The 27,076-nt window shown below is 43.6% G+C and overlaps 1 protein-coding gene across 2 annotated transcripts in view; it reads right to left on the bottom strand.

Moving 5' to 3' along the window:
- Positions 1-15,153, bottom strand: part of GJB7 (gap junction protein beta 7) — a 60,306-nt gene extending 45,153 nt beyond the window's left edge. The window contains exon 1 of one of the 2 annotated variants that reach the window (XM_069726394.1): positions 15,005-15,153. In XM_069726394.1, the coding sequence (XP_069582495.1) occupies positions 15,005-15,050 (46 nt within the window). In that variant the 5' untranslated portion in view covers positions 15,051-15,153. Of the gene's footprint in view, positions 1-14,880 lie in introns of both variants that reach the window. The other variant, XM_069726395.1, reaches the window with a different exon arrangement.
- Positions 15,154-27,076: the final 11,923 nt, after the last annotated feature.

Raw genomic sequence — 27,076 nt, 5'->3', positions numbered from 1 at the left:
AGGATTTCATGTAAATCTGCAAAATACATAATTCAGATAAAACTTCTGAGGGATCCAATCCCTATAATGAGGCAGTAGACTCACTCTGGACTCCATATAGCGAATGTTTTGCAGGGCGTTCCACCTGAATCACGCATTTCAGAGATTTACATGGAAACCTGTGCGATCTTTGGGAGACAGAATGAACTAATCAACAGCAGGTCAAGAATTGGTTTTCTTGCTTGTGCAGTATAAGTGATTAAATGACTTTATTCTTCAGGTCGGTGCAATTACAGCGATACCAGATTTATATTGGGGTTTTTTTATGTTTGACACTAAAATACACGTTTTGTTTTTTTTGCAAAATCAGGTTTTTGCATCGTCATATTTTGTGAGCTATAATTTTTCAGTATTTCTGCAGACACAGTCATGTGAGGGTTTAGTTTTTGCTGGATGAGTTGTTGTTTCTATTGGTACCATTTTCGGACACATGATATTTTTTGATTGCTTTCTATTCCGATTTTTGGAGGCAGAATGGACAAAAAACGGCAATTCAGGAATTGTTTATTGGGGCTTTTTATGCCATTCTGTATGTGGTAAAATTGATAAGTTTTATTCTTTGGGTCAGAACAGTTACAGCTTTTTTATGTTTTGCTGGTTATGCACAATAAAAAAAAATTATGGAAAAAATAGTTTTTGTATCACTGTATTCTGAGAGTTAAAGCTTTTTAATTTCTCTGCAGATGAAGCTGTATGGCAGTTTGTATTTTGCAGGACAAGATGACTATTTCAGTTATACCAGTTTATTTACATTAATTTTTTTGATCGCGTTTTATTCTACTTTTTGTGAAGCGACATGATAAAAAAGCATGTTTTTTGCCTTTTTTTTTTTACAGTGTTCAGTGAAAAAGAGTTAAATAACGTGACAGCTTTATAAATCAGTTTGTTCCAGATGCAGCAATACCAAATATGTGTACTTTACATGTTTAATTTTGTTTTTACATAAATATGTATTTGTTGGTGTAATTTTTTTTTTTATTTTCTGATTTGAAAAATATATATTTTTTTTACCTTTTTTAAACTTTTTTACTTAGTCCCTCTATGAGACTTTAACTTTTATTACTCTAATATCTGGTGTAAAGCATTGCAATGCACCAGTAAGACACTGACAGAACGATTTTTAGACCATGGTCTTCGCATCGTCCAACAGGCACACCTTAGCAGCCTGAACTTGAGGTCATCATGTGACCTTTGGTTCCAATAGCAATGATCTGGCCCTCGCGATGATGTTGTGGAAGTGCCAATCATGTGGGAGAGGTAGTCCCCTCCCTCTCCCAGCCTCCTAAATGCTGCAATCATTATTAATCGCAGTATTTACGAGGCTAAAAAGCCAGGGTCGGTGCAGGCACCGTTCCAGGCCGCAACAGCCGTGGCTTTGACTTAAGCCGAGCTCTCGCAAGCAATCGTGCGGGTACAACTTCTGTGCCCCGCACAATTGCCATGAAATACCCCTACGTCAAAGGTCAGGAACCCCAATGCCACCATAATGTATGGGTGCATTAAAGGTCATGAAGGTGTTAAAGACAACTAAGTGTTCCTGAAAGAAAATGAAAACCTTCCATCATGGCCAAATGTTTTGAGACTTGACACAAATTTTGTTTTGCACATAGTTTGCTACTTTAGTGTTTTTGCATCTTTTAGTTAGATGTTTTTATGGTTCCTGAATTACAATTACAAATAAGTAGTTCATATGTTTTCCATTTTTTTTTTTACAAATACATCAGGTTGATGTAAAAACTATATAGAAAGATGAATAAAAATTATACTTTGATATATGTGATCTGATGTCTTATTCCAGAGAGATCAAAATATTTCTTAATATGTAAATGGCCTGTTAAGATCTATGGGCCGGACACTTAGCTCCCTGAGAATCTGCCTCCAGAGCTAATTTTAAATGTAAGAGGGAGTTACCAGTGTGAGACATGTATTGACTGACAGTCTTCTCTCCTGATTTAGATGTCTTACACTGATGAATGATGCCCTCTTTAATTTATAATAAGCTCTTGAGGCAGATTCTCATGCAGATCTGTGTCGGACCCATAGATCTTAAAAGCTCATTTACATTAAAAAAAACATGGATTTCTCTGGAATAAAATATGAGATATTAGATATAAAAATATTATTATATTTATCTTTTTGTCACCTGCATACCCATATAGCTTATTAACATTGATTCCCTTAAAATACTTTTGCAATTCACCCTGGGAACCTGAATGTCAGCTTCTGGTCCAAATCCTGAGTAATGTAAACCCATTCTTGTCTAATCAGTGCTCGGAGTTTATCACAATTTCTGTGTTTTTTTTAACTACCCTCTTTTTGAGGATTGATTAGGTTGATATCTGGGGAATTACCTGCCCTGGACCCCAAATGTAAATGTTTTGTTCACTGAGCCACTCATTTATTACTTTTGACATGATTCTTCATCACCCAATTGTTCCTGGATCATTGCTCTTGAAAGATGTTTAGATACCATTCTTTATTCATAGCAGTGTTCTTAGGCAAAATTGTGAGAATGCCCACTCGTTGGATGACAAGCTACCCCACATATGAATGGTCTCAGGATGCTTTACTGTTAGCATGACAAATGAATAAAACCATTTATGTACAAGGTTGTTTTTCAGCCAAAGGAGTGGTCTTACTCATAATTTTGCTTAAGAATACTGTCATGAGTAAAGAATGGGATCTAAACATCCTCCAAGAGCAATTTCTGCCAACGATCCAGGAGCGATTTGACGATGAACAATGCTTTTTCCATCATAATACAGCTCCATGTCACAAGAAAAAGTGATAATTTTGTAGCGCTGTGAACAAAACATTGACATTTTAGGTCCATGGCCAGGAAACTACCTAGATCTCAATCCCATTGAGAACCCGTGGTTAATTCTCAAAAACCGGTGGACAAACGAAAGCACAGAAATTGTAATAAATTCCAAGCATTTGTAAGACAAGAACAGGGGCGGATTATCAGAGGGTCAATATGGGCGGTAGCCCAGGGCCCAGTGGTCTGGGGGGGCTAATCCGCTAATCGTCTGTGACTGCCCGCCGGGCGGCGTTTATGTGCCCCCCGGACCCGGTGGCAGAGAGAGGGGGCCCGCATTGGGCCCCTTCTCATCTGCTCACCAGGCCCTTTCCGGCGCTGCGGCGGTTTCCTATTGACGTGCGGGCACGCGCCCGCACATCAATAGTTAACAACAACAGCCGCCAGCCAATCGGTGGCTGGCAGCTGAAGTCAGCCGCAGCGCACACGTCGCCGGCGTCTGACGTCATTGTCAGTCGCCGGCGAGTGCGCTGCTGCAGGGAGCTCACCGACTGGAGCGCGGACAGGTGAGGAGACTGCTTGTTTGTTTTTTTTGTTTGTTTTTTTTGGATCAGTTATCAGTGGACACACTGGGGGGCAATGCTGGAGGACACACTGGGGGGCAATGCTGGAGGACACACTGGGGGGGAAATACTGGAGGACACACTGGGGGCAATGCTGGAGGACACACTGGGGGGCAATGCTGGAGGACACACTGGGGGGCAATGCTGGAGGACACACTGGGGGCAATGCTGGAGGACACACTGGGGGGCAATGCTGGAGGACACACTGGGGCAATGCTGGAGACAGTGGGGCAGATTGCTGGAGACAGTGGGGCAGATTGCTGGAGACAGTGGGGCAGATTGCTGGAGACAGTGGGGCAATGCTGGAGACAGTGGGGCAATGCTGGAGACATTGGGGCAATGCTGGAGACACTGGGGCAGATTGCTGGAGGACACACTGGGGGGCAATGCTGGAGGACACACTGGGGGGCAATGCTGGAGACACTGGTGCAGATTGGAGGATACACTGGGGGGCAATGCTGGAGACACTGGGGCAGATTGGAGGACACACTGGGGGCAATGTTGGAGACAGTGGGGGCAATGCTGGAGACAGTGGGGCAGATTGCTGGAGACAGTGGGGCAGATTGCTGGATACAGTGGGGCAAATTGCTGGAGACAGTGGGGCAATGCTGGAGACAGTGGGGCAATGCTGGAGACAGTGGGCAGATTTCTGGAGACAGCAGGGCAGATTTCTGGAGACAGCGGGGCAGATTTCTGGAGACAGTGGGGCAGATTGCTGGAGACAGTGGGGCAGATTGCTGGAGACACTGGGGCAATGCTGGAGACACTGGGGCAGATTGCTGGACACACTGGGGGTAATATGCTGGACACACTGGGGCAGATGATTGCTGGACACACTGGGGCAATGCTGGAGACACTGGGCCAGATTGCTGGACACACTGGTGGTAATATGCTGGACACACTGGGGCAGATTGCTGGACACACTGTCTGGGGGCAATATGCTGGACATACTGGGGCAGATTGCTAGACACACTGGGGGCAATGCTGGAGGACACACTGGGGGGCAATGCTGGAGGACACACTGGGGGCAATGCTGGAGGACACACTGGGGGGCAATGCTGGAGGACACACTGGGGGGCAATGCTGGTGGACACACTGGGGGGCAATGCTGGAGGACACTGGGGGCAATGCTGGAGACAGTGGGGCAGAATGCTGGAGGACACACTGGGGGGCAATGCTGGAGACACTGGGGCAGATTGGAGGACACACTGGGGGCAATGCTGGAGACAGTGGGGCAGATTGCTGGAGACAGTGGGGCAATGCTGGAGACAGTGGGGCAATGCTGGAGACAGTGGGGCAATGCTGGAGACAGTGGGGCAGATTGCTGGAGACAGTGGGGCAGATTGCTGGAGACAGTGGGGCAGATTGCTGGAGACAGTGGGGCAGATTGCTGGAGATAGTGGGGTAGATTGCTGGAGACACTGGGGCAATGCTGGAGACACTGGGGCAGCTTGCTGGACACACTGGGGGTAATATGCTGGACACACTGGGGCAGATGATTGCTGGACACACTGGGGCAATGTTGGAGACACTGGGCCAGATTGCTGGACACACTGGTGGTAATATGCTGGACACACTGGGGCAGATTGCTGGACACACTGTCTGGGGGCAATATGCTGGACATAATGGGGCAGATTGCTGGACACACTGGGGGTAATATGCTGGACACACTGAGGCAGATTGCTAGACACACTGGGGGCAGGACTGGAGGCATGGGCAGAATGTAGACATGGGGCATGATTGGAGACATGGGGCAGGATTGGATCATGGGGCAGGATGGATACGATGGAGACAGATGGGGCAGGATCGGGAGATCATATGGTGAAGAATGGATACTCATGAGTGCAGGATGGGAGAACATATGGCTGGAGCCAGGAATGAGACACACGGGGCCAGGATGGGGAATATTATTACCATAGGGGCTAATTAAGGGATATTATTACTGCAGTGATGTATTTATTTTATTTTTTGAGTATACTGTTTTAAATGGGGGGGCGGTCCTGTTACTTTGCAGAGTGACACTATATCGCCTTTTTATCTTCATGTGGTGTAATGTAGAAGTTATGAAAAATTAAGTAATGTGTTCTGCAAGCGGAGCTCGAGATAACTGTGTTATTTCCTGCAGAAATGAGTCCTGGCTGGAAGAAATTATGGCGGTCTGTGCTGGATGAAAGATGAAGGACTTCACCTAGAGACGTCACTCGTGAGTCAGTGTTACCTATACACTGACACTATACACTATATACTATATACAGCGGTCCTGTGTACAATGTCACCAGTGATCACTGTATTACCTATACATTATATACAGAGCTTATGTGTATGTCACTATGTGGTGGTAATATGTGGTCTGGAAATGGTGTTGTGGTATTTGTCCCTTGTATGTGCTATTTGGTCACCAAGTGGTAATATGTGGTCTTGACATGGTGCGGTGGTATTTGTCCCTTGTATGTGCTATTTGGTCACCAAGTGGTAATATGTGGTCTTGACATGGTGTTGTGGTATTTGTTCCTTGTATGTGATATTATTCGATCACTGTGGTTGTAATTTGTGGTCTGGTCATGGTGTGGTGGTATTTGTTCCTTGTATGTGATATTCTTCGATCACTGTGGTTGTAATTTGTAGTCTGGTCATGGTGCGGTGGTATTTGTTCCTTGTATGTGATATTATTGGTCAAGATATACCTAAATTGTATTGCAGATTTTAACAAATATTTAATAGGTTACAGCAGAGTAGGGCCCGGCCATTTTTCTGGAATAATCTGGTTCAGGTATATCATGACCCCCGTCACATGACCCCCATCACATGACCGGGGGGGCCCACAGTGTGTGAACAGCCCGGGGCCCTGGCTATCCTTAATCCACCCCTGGACAAGAATGACCAGTCAGTCAGGATTTGGCCCTGAATCTGATATTCTGCTGCCAGAGCGAATAGCAAAAGTTCTAAAAATGAGGGTCAACACTGTAAATGTTGAGTATTTCCATAAACTTGATGCATTTGTCAAAAATGTGTAAAACATTTACAAAGCAAATTGTCACGATTGGACTGGCGAGTAAACTGGGACCAGGGGCACCTTTCCTGGCCCTAGCACTAGGGGGCACCCTAACTCGCCCTGTTCCCTGGGATACCTCAGATGGCGAGGATGTCGGGGCCTCCGCCCTTGCCCTGTCTCCTAACTGCAGCCCTGCGTCTGTCCTCCTCCCCACCCGGGGAAGAGAGGCGCTACCGTGTACCGCAGTACACCAACCCGACAAACGGGAACCAAGACAAGGGTAAAAGAAAACTCCACTAACACAAAATATACTCTCACAAATAACAGAGGTATTCACCAGGGTGTGAAGGTAGGGGGAAGAAAATAAGGCAGGTAAGGATGAGGAATTTCCAAGCGTACAAACCAAACAACTGTCGCATAATAAACTCCTCCAGCTCTCCAGACACCAGCTCCTCACTACTCCAGGTCTATCTATCAAGTGCTATCTCAGACAAAGATCTCGCCTGAAGGCCTAGCTTTTATAGGAGAGGGGAGTGGCTAACCAAGCACAGCTGAATGCAGGGATTACCACATGGCCGATTAACCCATGTCCTGCTGAAAGAAAACTTCTTGAATGGTGAAAAACAGTGTGGATTTTAAAAGTAGGTGGCAGAGCAAGGTGGAATGCTACCGGATTGACGACGGTTAGGATGTTATAAGGACCAATAAACCTGGGACCCAATTTCCAAGATGGAACCTTTAGCCTAATGTTCCTTGATGACAGCCACACCAAGTCATCAACACACAGGTCCGGACCCAACAAACGTCTCCGATCAGCAACATTCTTATATTTGTAACCCATCTTTTGCAAATTATAAATCACCCCCTGCCGTATTATAGAAATAGAAGAGAACCGTTCCTCCGGTAAACCAGAAGGACGATCACCATTGAACGAACTAAACTGCGGATGGATTCCTGACAGCGATTATTAACTGCAAATTCAGCCAATGGTAAGTCACCCAGTCCTCCTGATTCTCAGACACAAAACATCTAAGATATGTCTCTAAATTCTGATTAACCCGTTCAGTCTGGCCATTAGACTGCGGGTGAAAAGCCGAAGAAAAAGACAAATGGATCCCCAGACAGGTGCAAGACGCCCTCCAGAATTTGGAGATAAACTGCACCCCCCGATCCGAAACAATATCCTTAGGAATCCCATGCAGTCTTATTATTTCCCTGACCAAGCTTTGCGCCAGAGTTTTGGCGTTAGGCAAGGCTAGCAAAGCAATAAAATGAGACACTTTACTGAACCTGTCCACCACCACCAGGATTACAGTGTTCCCTGCAGACACAGGTAGATCCGTAATAAAATCGACCAACAAATGAGTCCAAGGTCTGCTGGGAATCTCCAATGGTAGGAGAGCCCCTGACGGACGAGTATGTGAGGTCTTAGAATGCGCTTTGGATTAAAAAGTAACCTTTAATAAATTATTAAAATCTGCAACTACCGTATACAACAAACAAAAATGAAAATTAGTGCAAGGTGCGAAAGACAAACAACAATCAAGGTACTGCGGGATGCATCATACGCAGATGGGGTAATATATCATAGCACCCTCTATCTGCTGTGCTTAGATCCTTAATAACCACACCATCCCTAATATTTACCAGACCTAAAACAAAATAGCAAAATAAGGGGTATGTGTATGTGCTATAAGGATCAAATTAGGTTGGGATTAACAATACTAAATCACCCCTAATCTGTGCAATCTCCACATACGAGGATGGTCAGACACCCATTACTGTGTAAATAAATACAAATAGAACCACAGTACGGAATGCATTTCAAATGGGTGTAACTTATACTAGTCCGGGGACCCTGTACATCCTCCTAGGGCCCGAGACCCTCCACAGAAAAGCCCCTCCTTTGAGACCACATCAAAAACCAAGGTCCAAAATAAACAGGGGTTAACAGTCTCAAACATGTGAATGTGGAGATGATGTCAATAAATAATGCAACTATTTTACAGCTTATGCATATTCAAGAATCACCACCTTCCCCCTTAAAATCTCAAGGGGATTGACACAATAAACAATAGGCATCTTAGAAAAACTTGAAAGGTCTCACCCACATTAATGTCAACAGGGACATAACTTTCACCTGGATACAGCGGTGGACCACTTAAAAAAAAAAAAGCCTTCCAACGCGCTTTGCTTATGCTTTTCAGGGGATATAGTAGGGCCAGCATACTAGTGCCATCAAAGAGACGCTGTAATAGTGTGTGGAACGCAAGCGCTGCTATAACAAGTAATATCCCAACAAATTCCTAAAAAGGGAAATGACGCCACTCCTCAAATGCCCATTTGATAGCTAAGAGTTCCCTATTACCAATATCATAGTTTCTCTCAGCTGACGAAAGTTTTTTAGAAAAGTATGCACATGGTTGCCATTTACCAGGAGACGCACCCTGCGACAATACAGCCCCCACTCCCACATCGGATGCATCCACCTCCACAATGAATGGCTGAGTGACATCAGGCTGAATAAGAATCAGCGCAGAAGCAAAACACCTTTTCAATGTGTCAAATGCCTCCCTGACAGGACTGGACCACTTGGAGAAGTCCATCCCTTTTTAGTCATATCAGTGAGCCATTTGGTAACTACCGAAAAGTTTTTTATGAATTTACGGAAGTAATTAGCAAAACCCAAAAACCTTTGCAAGGCCTTCAAATCCTCAGGACGATCCCATTCCAATACTTCCCAGACTTTCGCCGGATCCATGTGAAAACTGGTGACAGATAATACATATCCAAGGAAAAGGATCTCCTCAACCGAGAATATACACTTTTCAGGTTTGACATACAATTTATTGTTACGAAGTATGTGTAGGGCTTTCCTGACATGTTGCTGGTGTGATTCAAGGTCAGGTGAATACACAAGAATGTCATCCAGGTAGATAACAACAAACCTGCCTACTAGGTGACTAAAGATGTCATTAATAAAGTGCTGGAAGACGGCGAGCGCGTTCGTTAACCCAAAAGGCATCACCAGATTCTCGTGTGTCCTTCTGGCATATTGAACGCAGTCTTCCACTCATCCCCCTCCTTAATGCGGAGGAGGTTGCACGCCCCCCTGAGGTCCATCTTAGTGAACAATTTTACCCCAACAATTTGATTAAAAGGGTCAGGGATAAGAGGTAGCGGATACGGATTACGGACAGTTCCCAGCAGTAAGTTCTCGGAAATCCAGACAGGGACGTAACCCGCCATCTTTCTTCTTGATGAAAAAGAACCCTGCAGCAAGGGGAGAAGAGGATGGTCGGATATGACCCTTAGCCAGACTTTCCGTAATATAGTCCTTCATGGCCTGCCGTTCTGGACCTGAGATGATATAGAGTCTGCTGTTGGGCAGCTTGGCACCAGGAACCAGATTGATGGCACAATCATAAGAACGATGATGGGGAAGCTATTGGCTCCCCTGCTCAGAAAACACATCCTTGAAGTCTGACAGGTAATGGGGCATGGACTTGGTATCCACCCTTGCCAACCGGGTACCCAAACAGTGTACTTGACAAGATGTACTCCACTTTACCACTTCTTGTGTTTGCCAATCAATTACCGGATTGTGCAGAGCGAGCCACGGAAGTTCCAGCACCACAGGCGAGGGCAGGCCCTCAAGCACATAGCAGTTTAACACCTCAGAGTGTATGGCCCCCACCTGTAGCCGTAAGTCACGGACCACCTGCGTGAAGTTCCCCTGTTTTAGAGGGCCAGAATCGATAGCAATAATGGGTATCAGTCTGGACAAAGTATGTGAAACAAGGCCTTGGTCCCGGACAAACCTAGCGTTGACCAAATTAAACTCCACCCCACTGTCCAAGAAGGCAGAAACTTCCAACTTATTTTGACCCAATATAAAATAGCTGGAAGGAAAAATCGAGTCTTTCCCACAGATGTTATGAGTACACCTGAGTTGCCAACCTACCCGCAACCCCCGGGCCCTCTAGTATTCTGGTGGTTGCTTAAACAAGTGACGGGTAGGACATGTGCTGACAAAATTACCCTTGTCGCAACAGAAACACACTCCGCCTTACGCCGGATTAATGCAAGTTTGCTAGGTTGGGACGCCGCACCCACTTGCATGGGTTCAACAGTGGAATCAGCACTGGTCACGCTCAAACTAGGACCTCCTGCCCCCAGAGGTATCTCCCTATGTCTCTGGCAAAGACGGCGATCAACCTGGATTGCCAGAGACATGGCCACCTCAAGGGAGTCAGGAGTCTCAGATAGCTAACGCATCCCTTACTCTCACAGAGAGACCCTCGCAGAACTGACTACGGAGGGCCGAGTCATTCCACCTGGTGTCAGTGGCCCACCGCCAGAACTCGGAGCAGCATTCCTCCACCAGATGGTCTCCTTGCTAAAGTTGGCGCAGAAATGACTCAGCCAAGGAGACACTATCAGGGTCATCATACACCAAGCCCAAAGCCTGAAAGAAGCCCTCTACTGTCTGGAGTGACTGTGAGTCAGATGGCAGAGAAAATGCCCATGCTTGCGGGTCCCCCTGCAGAAGAAAAATAACAATCCTCACCCATTGTTTCTCTGTACCAGAGGATACCGGACGCATCCGGAAATAAAGTTTACAGGCCTCGCAGAACACAATATGCAAATGCATGTAGAAAAGCCGCGGAGACACCATCACATGTTTCTCAACGCAAGCAATAAATAGCCAGGTCTTTCACCGGGAAGGAACAACCACGGGAAGGGCAGCATCCAAAAAGGAAAACCAGCTATGCCAAAACATGGTATCCATCCACAGACAGCTGTCTCGGGGTATTTGCCCCTCATCAGTGTGGAGTAGGAAACTGGCTATTAGGAGCAGTGCCTAGTAAAAGGACTATAAACATAAGGATGAATGACCTCGGGGAGATCAAAACATCCAACACCGCGGCGACACCATCATGTGTTTCTCAATGTAGTGATCCAGAACACTGCCCCCATCCCTTATGGGAAATATGCAAATGCATGTAGAAAAGCCGCGGAGATACCATCACGTGTTTCTCAACGCAAGCGTTGTTTATAGTCCCAGAACACAATAAACTTGTCCCGCCTGCCAGAGAACCTGTCTGGCAGTGCAACCTTGGGCTCCAGAATGGTTTGCCTGGAGGGCGAGATCCCCACACCAGTTGAAACTGAGTGTTGTGAAACCACTGTGCATAAATCTGCCACCTCCAAACTAAGCTGCTGCAACTGCCCTGACAGCACTGTGATAGGATCCATCATGGATCAGAAAAGGCTTTCGGGTCTGAGATAATGTCACGATTGGACTGGTGAGTAAACTGGGACCAGGGGCACCTTTCCTGGCCCTAGCACTAGGGGGCGCCCTAACTCGCCCTGTTCCCTAGGATACCTCAGATGGCGAGGATGCCGGGGCCTCCGCCCTCGCCCTGTCTCCTAACTGCAGCCCTGCGTCTGACCCCTTCCCCACCCAGGGAAGAGAGGCGCTACCGTGTACCGCAGTGCACCAACCCGACAGACAGGGAACCAAGACAAGGGTAAAAGAAAACTCCACTCACACAAAATATACTCTCACAAGTAACAGAGGTATTCACCAGGGTGTGAAGGAAGGGGGAAGAAAATAAAGCAAGTAAGGATGAGGAATTTCCAAGCGTATAAACCAAACAACTGTCCCACAATAAATTCCTCCAGCTCTCCAGACACCAGCTCCTCACTACTCCAGGTCTATCTAGCAAGTGCTAACTCAGACAAGGATCTGACCAGAAGGCCTAGCTTTCATAGGAGAGGGGAGTGGCTAACCAAGCACAGCTGAATGCAGGGATTACCACATGGCCGATTAACCCCTGTCCTGCTGAAAGAAAACAAACACATTCAATATACTGGAGCAGTGCGTCTTCTCAGTGGTGGAGAAGGAGCCATAAGACGCTGCAGTCTACTAGTACTACTCTGTCGCGGTAACTCCGTGACACAAATTTTGTGAAAGCCATAATGTATGTCTATTTCAAAAGTTTTGGACATGAATATATATATATACCCTGTTGTAAACAAATAATAAAATTCAAAGTAGTGTAAATCCAATTTCTTTAGTTATCAACTTTATACAACATAGTTTCCTGAAGAAATAAATATTAAAGAAGGTAACAATTGCAAGTCAGAGCAAGAGGACCAATATTGCCATTTCATAAAAGGTTCTATATACAATAATAATAATAATAATAATAATTTTTACTTATATAGCGCCAACATATTCCGCAGCACTTTACAATTAAGCGGGGACATGTGCAGACAATAAATTTAATAGAAGACAATTTAAACAGTGACATTAGGGGTGAGGTCCCTGCTCGTAAGCTTACAATCTACAAATACAATACACGGCAATCAAAATTCAGAACTATGTAAATACATGCAGAACAAACCCAATGCCCTTTCTGTCAAACATCACACCTGAAACTTTATTGTATAAATTGTATTAGGCATGTTTTCTGCAAATTGATGGTCACACTGTCTAATAAGTTTTTAACGGTTTATGTTTTAGCCTTTTCTTATACCTTGCGAGTTTTGTATATTTTATTAATAAAGTAATTGGATTTATACTACTTTGATGTTTAGTATTTTTTGCAGTCAGATATAGGTTTTTCTAAGGCTGGAATCAAGCTGAGCAAGGAACAGAAAAACTATGAAGCTTCACTGTCATTACTCAGACAGAGCGAACATGTTGCATAAGCGCTTTGACCAACAATACAAAGAATGGAGAGGCTCGTACATCTCAGCATCACTATCCTCTCTGGCCAGGCACTAATCATACAGTGTATGCTGTTCTCTACATACTCTGTGCTATAGGAAGAGACCAGGGAATACAGCAGTGAGGGAGGACAAGGTGAGTGAATGGGAAGGAATAACGAGGTAGGTCTACGAGAAAGTCAGGACACAAGAAGGAAGAGTCATAGGGTGGGCACCTATTCCCAAACGTTAGCATATTACTAACACAGATCCGTTTCCTATGACGACTCTATGATTTCAATGCTTAAAGGGAATCTGTCAGTAGGATCAACCCTACTAAGACATCTATATGGGCATGTTTGTCATAGAAAGTTGAAAAAAATGCTACCTTGATATCTGTCATCCAATGTCTTATTCCAGAGAAATTAATTTTTCTTATATGTAAATTATTTGTTAAGAGCTATGGCCAGGACATAGATTTCCCTGAGAATCTGCCTCCAGAGCTCATTTTAAATGAAAGGGGGCGTTACCAGTGTGAGACATGTAATGGCTGAGAGTCTGCTCTCCTGATCTACATGTCTCACACTGGCAATGCCCCCTTTCATTTAAAATGAGCTCTGGAGGCAGATTCTCAGATAAGACCTATGGGATGATCTTAAGAGCTCATTTACAAATAAGAAAAATACGGATTTCTTTGGAATAAGACATCAAATCACAGATATCAGGGTATCATTTTATTCAGCGTTCTGTGATCTGCATAGACTGCTTAGGAGAGTTGAACCTACAGATAAATTCTGTTAAAATATTTTAGAAAAAAAGCATTGTTTTCTTTATACTTTAAGTACTAAATGTTGCAGAAAAGGGCACATTTATACGTTGATATCATAGTTGCAAACATTATATAACAGTATCAGACATTGTATTAGAAACTGTTAGCATGCCTAATCCTTATTCAAATGTCAATTGTCGCTCTTATTAGTGACAATTGAAAGTCCCCCTTAAAGGGTACACACACGATTTGTATAGCACCTGCAGCCGCCAAGTGGAGCCTTGACTGCCACAATAGGACTAGTGAGCAAAACTGTCTGTACAAGGTCTATGAGTGTTTCATCTCCTATTTATACAAGAACTGATATGTGCATTTGTCCTGAATAACGCATGTCTGCTTTCAGTTCCCTTGAGAAATCGCATTACCTGCTGGAGAGTCGTCATCATGAGAATACGACTTCAGGCTGTTTTGGCAGAGCCCAAGTTCTCATAGCAACAAGGCAGTAAATCAGCATCAATAACGAAAGACATTAAGAAAACTTCTGCATTGATAAATATGATTACCGTTTTATTCTTCGCGGCATAATCTATATTTATGAAATATACATGCTTCCTTTTGATTTCATACGCTTAGACTACTCTAAAGGAAACCAGGTCTAAAAGGAATGTCTTGTCAATTATATGGACACGGTATCAGGGCCAAAAACACAAAATGTTCCTTTTTTCTTCTGAAACAATGCAAATATATTGCAGTAAAACTTGCAAATATAAGGATCCTGCATTTTTTCTATTACTGTTCTGAGTTATAGTTACATTTGCAGAAAGCAATGCTTACGATTTTCCAGAGTATGGTGACAATAAGTGACAGCATAGAAAAGGATATCCTCCTCTTATGGTGGACACTTAAAATGCATCAAATACAGAATAGAAGGAATATAATTTAACAACACCCATTGAAGTATAATAATCCACAGGGTACATGCCTTTGATGGTCATATGCTAAAGACAGAGCACAGCCGCATCCTCTTGTCCTTGTGTTCCCTGAGAATATGGAACTCATCCTGCAAACAGGAATGAGAAAAGAAAAATCAGGGGATAAAGACCTACCTGACGTGTGAGTGGAGACGGAGAGCCTACAGCATGCTGACGGCATTAAATATTCATAGAAATGACATTTCCTTTGTTACAAAGCGCTGTCACCAAGGGATGGCGAACAAGTGTAACCTGATCGTCTGTTGTGAGAATTAGTCAGGAGATCACCTCTGCTGTTATGAAAGAGCCGAAGAACCAGAGTGGATTATTATAGGCATCGCATATTTACTATACAAATAAAGCAGCACATTATAAACTTACCTTGTACCCAATATCGTCTTTATTATTCTGTGCATTACATGTACAGTGCCTTGCGAAAATATTCGGCCCCCTGGAACTTTTCAACCTTTTCCCACATATCATGCTTCAAACATAAAGATACCAAATGTAAATTTTTGGTGAAGAATAAACAACAAGTGGAACACAATTGTGAAGTTGAACGAAATTTATTGGATATTTAACATTTTTGAGAAAATTCAAAAACTGATGGGAATAAGATTTTCTAAATATGTATATGAGCTGATAAGATGTACAGGACATAAATCTCCCTGAGAATTTGCCTCCAGAGCTTATTTTGAAAGTGTGTGTGCGTGCGTGCATGCGTGCGTGCGTGGGGATTACCAGTGTGAGACAGGTAATGAGTGACAGTCTGCTCTCCTAATGTATGTGTCTCAATTAGTAAAGTCAGGTTTCATTTAAAATAGATTCTAAAGGCAGATTCTCAGAGATCTAAGCCATGCCAATAGATCTTAACATCTCATTAACAAAATAAGAAAAATATGGATTCTTTTTTTAAAAGCCATTAAGTGTATTGCAGAAATCAAGGTATAATTTTATCCAATTTTCTATGACCTGTATATCCATATAGATAGTTTAAGGGCAGCCCCACACGTCCAGATAATTCCGGTACCGGAAAAATCGATACCGGAATTATCCGTGCCCGTGTATTTCTGTGGCACATCAGTGTGGCACACGTGCGGCACACGTGTGCCGCCCATGTGCCCACTGGGTACCACACGCACCGTGCAGGAGACAGCGCTAAAGTTTAGCGCTAAAGTTTAGCACTGTCCCCTGCATCTGGTGCTGAAGCTGCCATTCATATCTTCTTTGCAGCAGCGTTTGCTGTAGAGAAGATATGAATATTCCTTTTTTTTTTGTTTCTCATGTTTAAAATAAAGATCCATGTGCCCACCCCCCTCCCACCCCCTGTGCGCACCCAACTCTCCCCCCCCTGCTGTTCTTAAAATACTCACCCGGCTCCCTCGCTGGCTGGCGCTGCTTCCTGTCCTGGCCGCACCTTCTACTGTATGAGCGGTCACGTGGGGCCGCCGATTACAGTCATGAATATGCGGCTCCACCTCCCATAGGGGTTGAGCCGCATATTCATTACTGTAAATGAGCGGTCTTACGTGACCGCTCATACAGTAGAAGGTGCGGCCAGGACAGGAAGCAGCGCCAGCCAGCGAGGGATCCGGGTGAGTATTTTAAGAACAGCGGGTGGGCGCACAGGGGCTGGGAGGGGGATTATTCATATCTTCTTTACAGCAAACGCTGCTGCAGAGAAGATATGAATCGCGGCTTCAGCACCATGTGGGGGGGACGGCGCTTACTGTAGCGCTGTCTCCTGCACGGCACACGGACTGCACACGGACAACGTCTGTGTGCGGTACGTGTTTTACACGGACCCATTGACTTTAATGGGTCCGTGTAATCCGTGCGCTCCCACGAACACTGACATATCTCAATGTTTGGCACACGGAGACACGGTCCGCAAAAAATCAATGACATCTGCACAGATGCATTGATTTCAATGTGTCTACGTGTGTCAGTGGCTCCGGTACGTGAGGAAACTGTCACCTCACGTACTGGAGCCACTGACGTGTGAAACCGGCCTAAGAGGGTTCATCCTACTTACAGATTCCTTTTAAAAACTTCAGAAACATTAGTTTTCCTTTTGCAGTTAGAAAAACACAGGAACATCAGTGAGTGGCGGTGACATTTAGCCGATCTGTTTGTAAGTTACAGACTGGTTTCGGTGCCATAGTTACCTGTACACACCTGCCCGATCCATTGAGCAGTGTATTCATGTTTAAACAGCGGTCTTATTTATTTATCATGCTTACCCTGCAGGCACACTTTTTAGTTATAAGTTTCTTTGTTTGGCTGCTGTTCCATGATGTCAAGCCTCCAGCTGGGGTACAACTGTACCCCTTCTATACTTTGCATACAGCTTACAGGCCTTGAAAGTGTTGGAGAACATAAAGGTACAAGTTGCAAGTTGAAGTAAGTTGAAGATTATATGATCTCTAAAAGAGCTAAAGTTAACGATGGCACATTTCTTGTGTATTTTAGGCAAAAAAAAATATGTATTTTCATTTTTAACATTTTAATATTTATGAAAAGGAAAATGGACCAATGCAAAGGTTTGGGTACCCTTGGAGATTTGCTCAGATGGCTTCATTGTCATTGTTAGGAAAGATCAGGTGATGCAAATTTCCCAGCTTTATAAAAACCCAGTCTCCTCTAACCTTGTGCCAAAAAACAGCAGACATGGGTTCTTCTAAGCAGCTGCCTAGCACTCTGAAAATGGTGGGGGCCCACAAAGCAGGAGACGGCTATAAGAAGATAACAAAGCGTTTCCTCAGTTCCAGGTGTAATTCAAAGATGATCGCAGCGTTCCGGCGGCATAGGGAAGCATCGCGCAGGGAGGTGGCTTTCAAGCGCCTGCTCAGAACAGGCGCCGGAAAGCCTCCCTGCAGTGCCTGTGTGATCGCTGATCTGATACTATACAGTGATGTCCCCCCCTGGGGCAATGTAAAAAGGTAAAAAAAAAAATATTCACATGTGTAAAAAGAAAAAAAAAATTCCTAAATAAAGAAAAAAAATTGTTACAATAGTTACATTTCTTTATCTAAATAAAAATAAAAAAACACATATTTAGTATCGCCGCGTCCGTAACCACCCGACCTATAAAACTGTCCCACTGGTTAACCCCTTCAGTGAACACCGTAAAAAAAAAAATGAGGCAAAAAACTACGCTGTATTATTATACCGCCAAACAAAAAGTGGAATAACACGTGATCAAAAAATAAACATGGTACCGCTGAAAACGTCATCTTGTCCCGCAAAAAACGAGCTGCCACACAGCATCATCAACAAAAAAATCAAAAAATGATAGTCCTCAGAATACAGCGATGCAAAAATAATTATTTTTTATATAAAATAGATTTTATCGTATAAAAGTGCCAAAACATAAAAAAAATATGAATGAGGTATTGCTGTAATCGTTCTGACCCGAAGAATAAAATTGCTTTATCAATTTTACCAATTTGATCAAAAAATCATCATGTGCCCAAAAATGGTACCGATAGAAACGTCAACTCGTCCCGCAAAAAACAAGACCTCACATGACTCTGTGGACCAAAATATGGAAAAATTATAGCTCTCAAAATGTGGAGACGCAAAAACTATTTTTTTGCAATAAAAAGCGTCTTTTAGTGTGTGACGGCTGCCAATCATAAAAATTCGCTAAAAACCCGCTATAAAAGTAAATCAAACCCCCCTTCATCACCCCCTTAGTTAGGGAAAAATAATACAAATTTAAAAAATATATTTATTTCCATTTTTCCGTTAGGGTTAGGGTTGGGGCTAAAGTTAGGGTTAGGGTTACATTTACGGTTGGGATTAGGGTTGGGATTAGGGTTAGGGGTGTGGTTAGGGTAATCGTTGGGATTAGGGTTAGGGGTGTGTTTGGGTTAGGGTTTCAGTTAGAATTGGGGGGTTTCCACTGTTTAGGCACATCAGGGGCTCTCCAAACGAGAAATGAATCCGATCTCAATTACAACCAATTCTGCGTTGAAAAAGTAAAACAGTGCTTCTTCCCTTCCGAGCTCTCCTGTGCACCCAAACAGGGGTTTACCCCAACATATGGGGTATCAGCGTACTCCGGACAAATTGGACAACAACATGATTTTTTTTATTTTTACGGCTCTGCATTATAAACTTCTGTGAATCACTTAATGGGTCAAAGTGCTCACCACACCTCTAGATAAGTTCCTTAGGGGGTCTACTTTCCAAAATGGTGTCACTTGTGGGGGGTTTCAATGTTTAGGCACATCAGTGGCTCTCCAAACACGACATGGTGTCCCATCTCAATTCCAGTCAATTTTGCATTGAAAAGTCAAATGGTGCTCCTTCCCTTCCGAGCTCTCCCATGTGCCCAAACAGTGGTTTACCCCCACATATGGGGCATCGGCGTACTCAGGACAAATTGTACAATAACTTTTGGGGTCTATTTTCTCCTGTTACTTTTGGTAAAATAAAACAAATTGGAGCTGAAGTAAATTTTTTGTTTATAAAAGTTAAATGTTAATTTTTATTTAAACATTCCAAAAATTCCTGTGAAACATCTGAAGGGTTAATAAACTTCTTGAATGTGGTTTTGAGCACCTTGAGGGGTGCAGTTTTTAGAATGGTGTCACACTTGGGTATTTTCTATCATATAGACCCCTCAAAATGACTTCAAATTAGATGTGGTCCCTAAAAACAAAGAGTGTTGTAAAAATGAGAAATTGCTGGTCAACTTTTAACCCTTATAACTCCCTAAAAAAAAGAAATCTGGTTCCAAAATTGTGCTGATGTAAAGTTGACATGTGGGAAATGTTACTTATTAAGTATTTTGTGTGACATATCTCTGTGATTTAATTGCATAAAAATTCAAAGTTGGAAAATTGCAAAATTTTCAAAATTTTCACAAAATTTCCATTTTTTTCACAAGTAAACGCAGGTAATAGCAAATAAATTTTATGACTATCATGAAGTACAATATGTCACGAGAAAACAATGTCAGAATCATCAGGATCCGTTGATGCGTTCCAGAGTTATAACCTCATAAAGGGACAGTGGTCAGAATTATAAAAATTGGCCCGTCATCAACATGCAAACCACCCTTGGGGGCAAAGGGGTTAAGCCAGGTTAATAATGGAGGGGCGTCAATAAGACACCTATCCATTATTAATATTCAGAAAATATTCAGAAAAATTCCCACGCTCGAGTTCATCTGAGGTTCTGCCAGCAGGTTCTGCTTGGTAGCTACGTTCCCCTGCTTTCCATTCATTCTCCAGGTTTTTACAGACAGGGGCGGCTGCATTAGCAGGCTTCTGCTTGTAAAATTATTTAACCCCTTCAGATGGATTTACAGCGGGGGACAAGACTGAACGACGGAAGGTATGGGATATTGTTGTTTTTTTTATTTTAACTTTGCTTCAGGTGACAAGGGTCTTCAATTGGATTGAGAGTATAATAAACTATTACAACTCCCTGTGTTTTTATTTCATTAAAATACTTTTTCCATAATGTTTGTGTGTTTTATTAACAATTTACTACTATTGGATTAATAATGGATAGGTGTCTTATTGACGCCTCTCCATTATTAACCTGGCTTAATGTCACCTTACAATAGCAAGGTGACATTAACCCTTTATTACCCCATATCTTACCGCTACAGGGGAGTGGGAAGAGAGTGGCCAAGTGCCAGCATAGGCGCATCTTACAGATGTGCCTTTTCTGGGGTGGCTGAGGGCAGATGTTTTTTAGCCAGGGGAGGGGCGGGGGGGCAATAACCATGGACCCTCTGTAGGCTATTAATATCTGCCCTCAGTCACTGGCTTTACCACTCTGGTGGAGAAAATTGCGCGGGAGCCCACACCAATTTTTTCCGCGATTTAACCCTTTATTTTACCAGCTAGAGCGTCCAAATTTTGCACATACACGCTACTAATATTAGTAGTGAGGAATATGCAAAAAAAAAGGGATATGAAAAGGTTTACTGTATGTAAACCATGTCTCATATCCTGTCGGGTTTGTGAAGGAGATGGCAAAAGCCGGCAATTGAATTACCGGCTTTTCTGCTATCTAGCGCTGTATGAAATATAAATACATATATATATGTGTCTCACTGATATATATATATATATCTATATATATAATTGTCTAAGGGTTTTTCCATCTGTCTGTCTGTCCTGGAAATCCCGCGTCGCTGATTGGTCGAGGCCGCCATGCCTCGCCAATCAGCGACGGGCACAGCGACGATGATGTCATAAAGGACGTAGACATCCCGCGTTTCTGATTCAGCGACGGGCACAGTATCAACGTAGATGTCATAATGGTTGCCATGGCGACGATGATGTCATAAAGGTTGCCTCGACCAATCAGCGACGGGCACAGTCTGCCGCGAATTCTGGAATCATCATTGTCCATATACTACGGGGACATGCATATTCTAGAATACCCGATGCGTTAGAATCGGGCCGCCAGGCCTCGACCAATCAGCGACGGGCACAGCATGGCGACGATGATGTCATAAAGGTTGCCTCGACCAATCAGCGACGGGCACAGTCTGCCGCGGATTCGCCTCGACCAATGAGCGACGGGCACAGTATCGACGTAGATGTCATAATGGTTGCCATGGCGACGATGATGTCAATGGTTGCCTCGACCAATCAGCGACGGGCACAGTCTGCCGCGAATTCTGGAATCATCATTGTCCATATACTACGGGGACATGCATATTCTAGAATACCCGATGCGTTAGAATCGGGCCACAATCTAGTATATATATATATAGATATATATATCCCTATACTATGTGTAGACATTTATTCTATCTATTCTAATAAAACCTGTCAGTGTGATTTTACTGTACATCGCACTGAATTGCCGGCTTTTCTATAGAACACCGCTGCGTATTTCTCGCAAGTCACACTGTTGATCCGTGTGTAATCCGTATTTTTCTCGCCCCCATTGATTTTTTGTGCAATACGCTGACAAACGCAGCATCCTGCGATTTTCTATGGCCGTACAAGACCGTATAATACGGATATGTAAAATATGGCAGATAGGAGCTGGGCCATAGAGAATCATTGTACTGTGTGCAATCTGTATTTTCTGCGCCTCTGATACATCCGTAAAACTCGCTAGTGTGACGCCGGCCTCAGGTGTAGTAAATGTCGACGCTCGTCAGGAAGTTGAGTAGAAGTCGATGCCCCTTGTTTTGCCTCATTTCAGCCCATTTTGTCGGACCTAGGAGAAAATGGCGTGAGAACAGCAAAAGTCACAAAATGTTATTGCAGCCTATAGTTGGACCTAAATTCTGTGTCTTTTCAATGTTTTTTAGAACAAAATTGTGGCATAAAAGCTTTTATGAATTGACCCATTGTGTATTCCCTAATGATGCCTCCTTGTATTTGTTTGAGGCCACTATTAGTTGCATTAGGACATATTGATAATTCTATGGTCATCCTTATGATCTATGGCTCTGATTACTTTTTGTGTGTTTTTTATGAGTGTATTTTGCACTATGTTCATCAAAATGACCAGACAATGTTTGGTGACTTGGTGCAAACTCAAAGATGGTTTTTTTTATTTGAGACATTAAAAGAAGTTGCAAATGTATATGTAAATGTATATTATTATTATTATTATTATTATTATTATTATTTATTGTTATAGCACCATTAATTCCATGGCACTTTACATGTGAGGAGGGGTATACATAATAAAAACAAGTACAATAATCTTAAACAATACAAGTCATAACTGGTACAGGAGGAGTGAGGACCCTGCCCGCGAGGGCTCACAATCTACAAGGGATGGGTGAGAATACAGTAAACGAGGATAGAGCTGGTCATGCAGCGGTTTGGTCGATCGGTGGTTACTGCAGGTTGTAGGCTTGTCTGAAGAGGTGGGTCTTCAGGTTCTTTTTGAAGGTTTCGATGGTAGGCGAGAGTCTGATATGTTGTGGTAGAGAGTTTCAGAGTAGGGGGGATGCACGAGAGAAATCTTGTATACGATTGTGGGAAGAGGAGATAAGAGGGGAGTAGAGAAGGAGATCTTGTGAGGATCGGAGGTTGCGTAAGTACCGGGAGACGAGGTCACAGATGTATGGAGGAGACAGGTTGTGGATGGGGATGTGGGATGTGGGTAATGGGGAGCCAGTGAAGGGATTATGTATTATGTATGTACATGAAATGTATTATGCAGAAACATCTAAAACCATGCCTAAAATGCTGAAAAAAATGAATAAGCTGCACATAAAAAGGGCACTATTAGGACAATTCTTACTCCAGAAAAAAAGGTTCAAAAGCAATGTCAGCCCCTAAGTTTCTAATACTTTGTTTTCCCAAACCATTATACTTTCCCTATCTCTGTAGTACGCGCTATAATCCACAATGAACTCCACTACTATTATCACATACTACATACAACATACTACTAACATAGCTGTACTTATCTAAAGAAACTTTTCTGGGAAAGGCACTTGTGTTGCCGAAGCTCCTCTGTGACTCACATTATTGTTAGTTATCATCTGTCCCATTGCTTGTTTATTAAGTTGCTATCAAGAGTGACACACCTAACATTTCATTTTTGAGGTGGCCGAGAACAAGAAATCTGGCTTTCTTTATGGAAGCAGATGAGGAAATGACACTGCAGCACACAGAATGCCATTGTCACACAGAAGCCTGCAGTTGTGCAATATGCCTGCATTTGAAAGGTCTCTTTTGTTGTGGGGTAGGAAATGGTTAAGTTTATTTAGCAGAAACCTGTCTGTCCAGGTAACCGAAGCACCACATACAAATCAGAACGCCACCAATGCAAATGCAACACAGTCCACTACGATATGTGAAAAAATGAAAAGTATGAAGTTCATTGAACGCCCCCAAACTATCTACTCCCCGTAAATGTTTGTACGTGTGTGGCCACAGATTCAGTAGACTGGAGCCTAAATAAAAAAAGGTTGGTAGACAATTCGACATGGACATGTTGATCACGGACTTTGGTGGCATATAGAGAAGTGAAATAGGATGGTAGTTGGACAGGATTGACCGGTCACGGAATGGAGTGTGACAGTTGCCTGTCTAAATGTAAACTTTCTGCTTTACATGGATGTTTCAGCAAAGAAAAAAATATTTTTATGATATAAGAATAATATACAAAAATAAATTTCAAAAAATAGATGCAGCTTACTGGTACCCCACCGCACCAAATTTTGTACTCAAAATGCCTGGTTCCTTGCCGGTCTCTACTTCCTGCTGAAGCAAAGATGTCCTTATTAAGAGATTTTTTTTTATTGTTTTACACCATTCCAAGTAATTCTAAAAATACTTTTTCTGTAGCAGACAAAACTTTTAGGGTAATTTAATGTTCTCTGTGTTATATTTTAACTAGCTAGGTCTTTTGGTCTCCACAAAGATAAATGCTGACAATTATGTTGTTGAGTCAGAACATGTCCATATCTTTCGGACAAACCCTCAGTGATTGAATGGTGGTGGTTGGATCTCCATAACAGTCGACACAATGAATTGGCCACTTTGCCACTATGGCCTTTACTCAACTTCTCTGCTTGTTGACACATTGGAACTGCCACCCAAGACATTCTCTTTGTCTCATGTTCCCTGTTCTGATCTACCCTGTCACCTTCTGGACCTGCAAGCTCGACTTTCAGTCTCCACAGATTCTGCCTCCGGAGAATCATTCACACCTTTTGACTCTCTTGGCTCTTTCCTGGATCTGGCAATCAGTTCCCTCGGTCTCCACTCACCCCAGGGACACCCACGTCATGCGACTTTGCTTATTTATGAGACCGTAGGTCTGCTTCTGCTACAGGCTGAGCCTTAACAGACTTCCTGACAGGAAACTCTCTCTGTCTCTTCACTTTAGCTCCTCCCACTCTGGGCTAGTCCCAACTCTTAACCCAACCCGTCCCTATTAACTCCCTGATACAGGGCACAACACAACCTATCACTAATACCGCACATTACTAAACACATTGCACATCAAAATACATTACAACAATACACGTGTCTTCATAGGGGAAAAAGTGGCAGCACTTTCTTCTTACAAACTAAAAAATAGAAATTAAGCATATAATAGAGAAAATCCCATACATCTGTATCCCAAACTCTATTAACTTATAAAGGCACCATAGCAAAGTTACACATATACAACCCTAAGTAGGCACAGTAATTTGTAAAATATTCACAAAAGATATTTAAATACAATATAAAATGAAAAAACCTATCAGACTTGCAAAAAAATTAATTAGTAGTTGTCCAAGTTCATAATTAAAGGGAACCTGTCACCCCGGTTTTTCAGTACGAGATAAAAATACTGTTAAATAGGGCCTGAGCTGTGCGTTACTATAGTGTATTTTGTGTACCCTGATTCCACCCCTAAGCTGCCGAAATAACTTACCAAAGTCGCCATTTTCGCCTGTCAATCAGGCTGGTCAGGTCAGATGGGCGTGGCGACATCGCTGTATCTTCCCCCAGATCTTGCATATATTTCCGTTGGTGGCGTAGTGGTTTGCGCATGCCCATCTTCTGAATCCACTGGGCAGGAGAAGAAAAAACGCGCGATCGGTGCTATTTCCCTGGTGATCTGTGGGGGCGGCCATCTTCCTGAGGCCGCGCGTGCGCATATGGACTCCTCTGCTGCCAGGGGCTTCAGGAAAATGGCCGCGGTATGCCGCGCGTGCGCAGATGGAGATCGCGGCGGCCATTTTCCTGAAGCCGAGTTCGCATCTCAACTTCAGGAAAATGGCCGCCGCGATCTCTATCTGCGCACGTGCGGCATCCCGCGGCCATTTTCCTGAAGCCCCGGGCAGCAGAGGACTCCATATGCGCATGCGCGGCCTCAGGAAGATGGTCGCCCACACAGATCACCAGGGAAATAGTGCCGATCGCGCGTTTTTTCTTCTCCTGCCCAGTGGATTCAGAAGATGGGCATGCGCAAACCACTACGCCACCAACGGAAATATATGCAAGATCTGGGGGAAGATACAGCGATGTCGCCACGCCCATCTGACCTGACCAGCCTGATTGACAGGCGAAAACGGCGACTTTGGTAAGTTATTTTGACAGCTTAGGGGTGGAATCAGGGTACACAAAATACACTATAGTAACGCACAGCTCAGGCCCTATTTAACAGTATTTTTATCTCGTACTGAAAAACCGGGGTGACAGGTTCCCTTTAATATCCACAAATCTGAAGATCTAAGCACAAAAGAATCTCTAAGGCCGGGATCACACATGCGAGAAACACGTCCGTGTCTCGCATGTGAAATCCAAGCTCTGGCGCCGGCACTGTGGAGTGGAGCGTGCGGCCGCATAGAAACACATGGAGCCGCACGCTCCGCTCTGGAGTGCCGGCGCCAGTGTTTGGTTTTCACATGCGAGACACGGACGTGTTTCTCGCATGTGTGATCCCGGCCTAAGACACAGTATAGAGGGAAAACTACCCAAACAAGTATGCAGACAGCACAATGGAGCGAGTGTGAAAAGCACTGTTATGATAAAAACACTAACAAGTCAAAGAACATTTTGCGACCACACCTACGTTAGCTACCTCATACCAGGGTGTATAGACATAAATAAAAACTGAGGGACAACATGAGAGTCAAACTGTATTATACGCCTGCACATGGAAGCATACTGATCCGGACAAAGCATATTGGGCAAAATACTGTTAGGTCTGATACCTCAGCTGCATTAATTGTATCAAAACTACAGCAAGCAACCCAGTAAGTGACACATCACTAGAAAGAGGATCTGTCTGTACATTATGCTACGCTCAGATTAGGTCTCAAAAACTTGATGAAAGATTCCCTTTAAACTGTATAATTTTGTATTCAGGTCCTGGGAGTTGACAGCTAATGAACTCAGTTTAACTCATTGATGTCAGCGCAAGCTCTGTAGGAAAAGTGCACTGATATGATTGAGTTGAACTGAGTTCATTGGCTGTGAACTTTTCTGATGGCATGTAAAATTTCTCATGCTCGCAGTGACATCAGTGAGGTGAAAGGAGGTCACAACAAGGTGCTTAGCAACCACGTGCAGCTCAGAGTCTCTGCTGGATGGCAGGCTCTATAGTCACATCATGCAACAATGCAGCCTGCCATCTAGATGTAGCAGAGGTAAACCCGTCGCGAGACAAATGGATTATTATGTTCTCGGTAGACAGGTGAGGAATAAGGTTGTTTATTATTTTAACCACAGCGACAGAGTTGTAATTTCTCCAGGGTCTCAGCTG

This window comes from Ranitomeya imitator, chromosome 5 (genome assembly GCF_032444005.1).
Source record: "Ranitomeya imitator isolate aRanImi1 chromosome 5, aRanImi1.pri, whole genome shotgun sequence".
NCBI classification, from domain to species: Eukaryota; Metazoa; Chordata; class Amphibia; order Anura; family Dendrobatidae; genus Ranitomeya; species Ranitomeya imitator.
The sequence above is the reverse complement of the archived record's forward strand: the minus strand, read 5'-3'. Positions and strand labels throughout refer to the sequence as shown.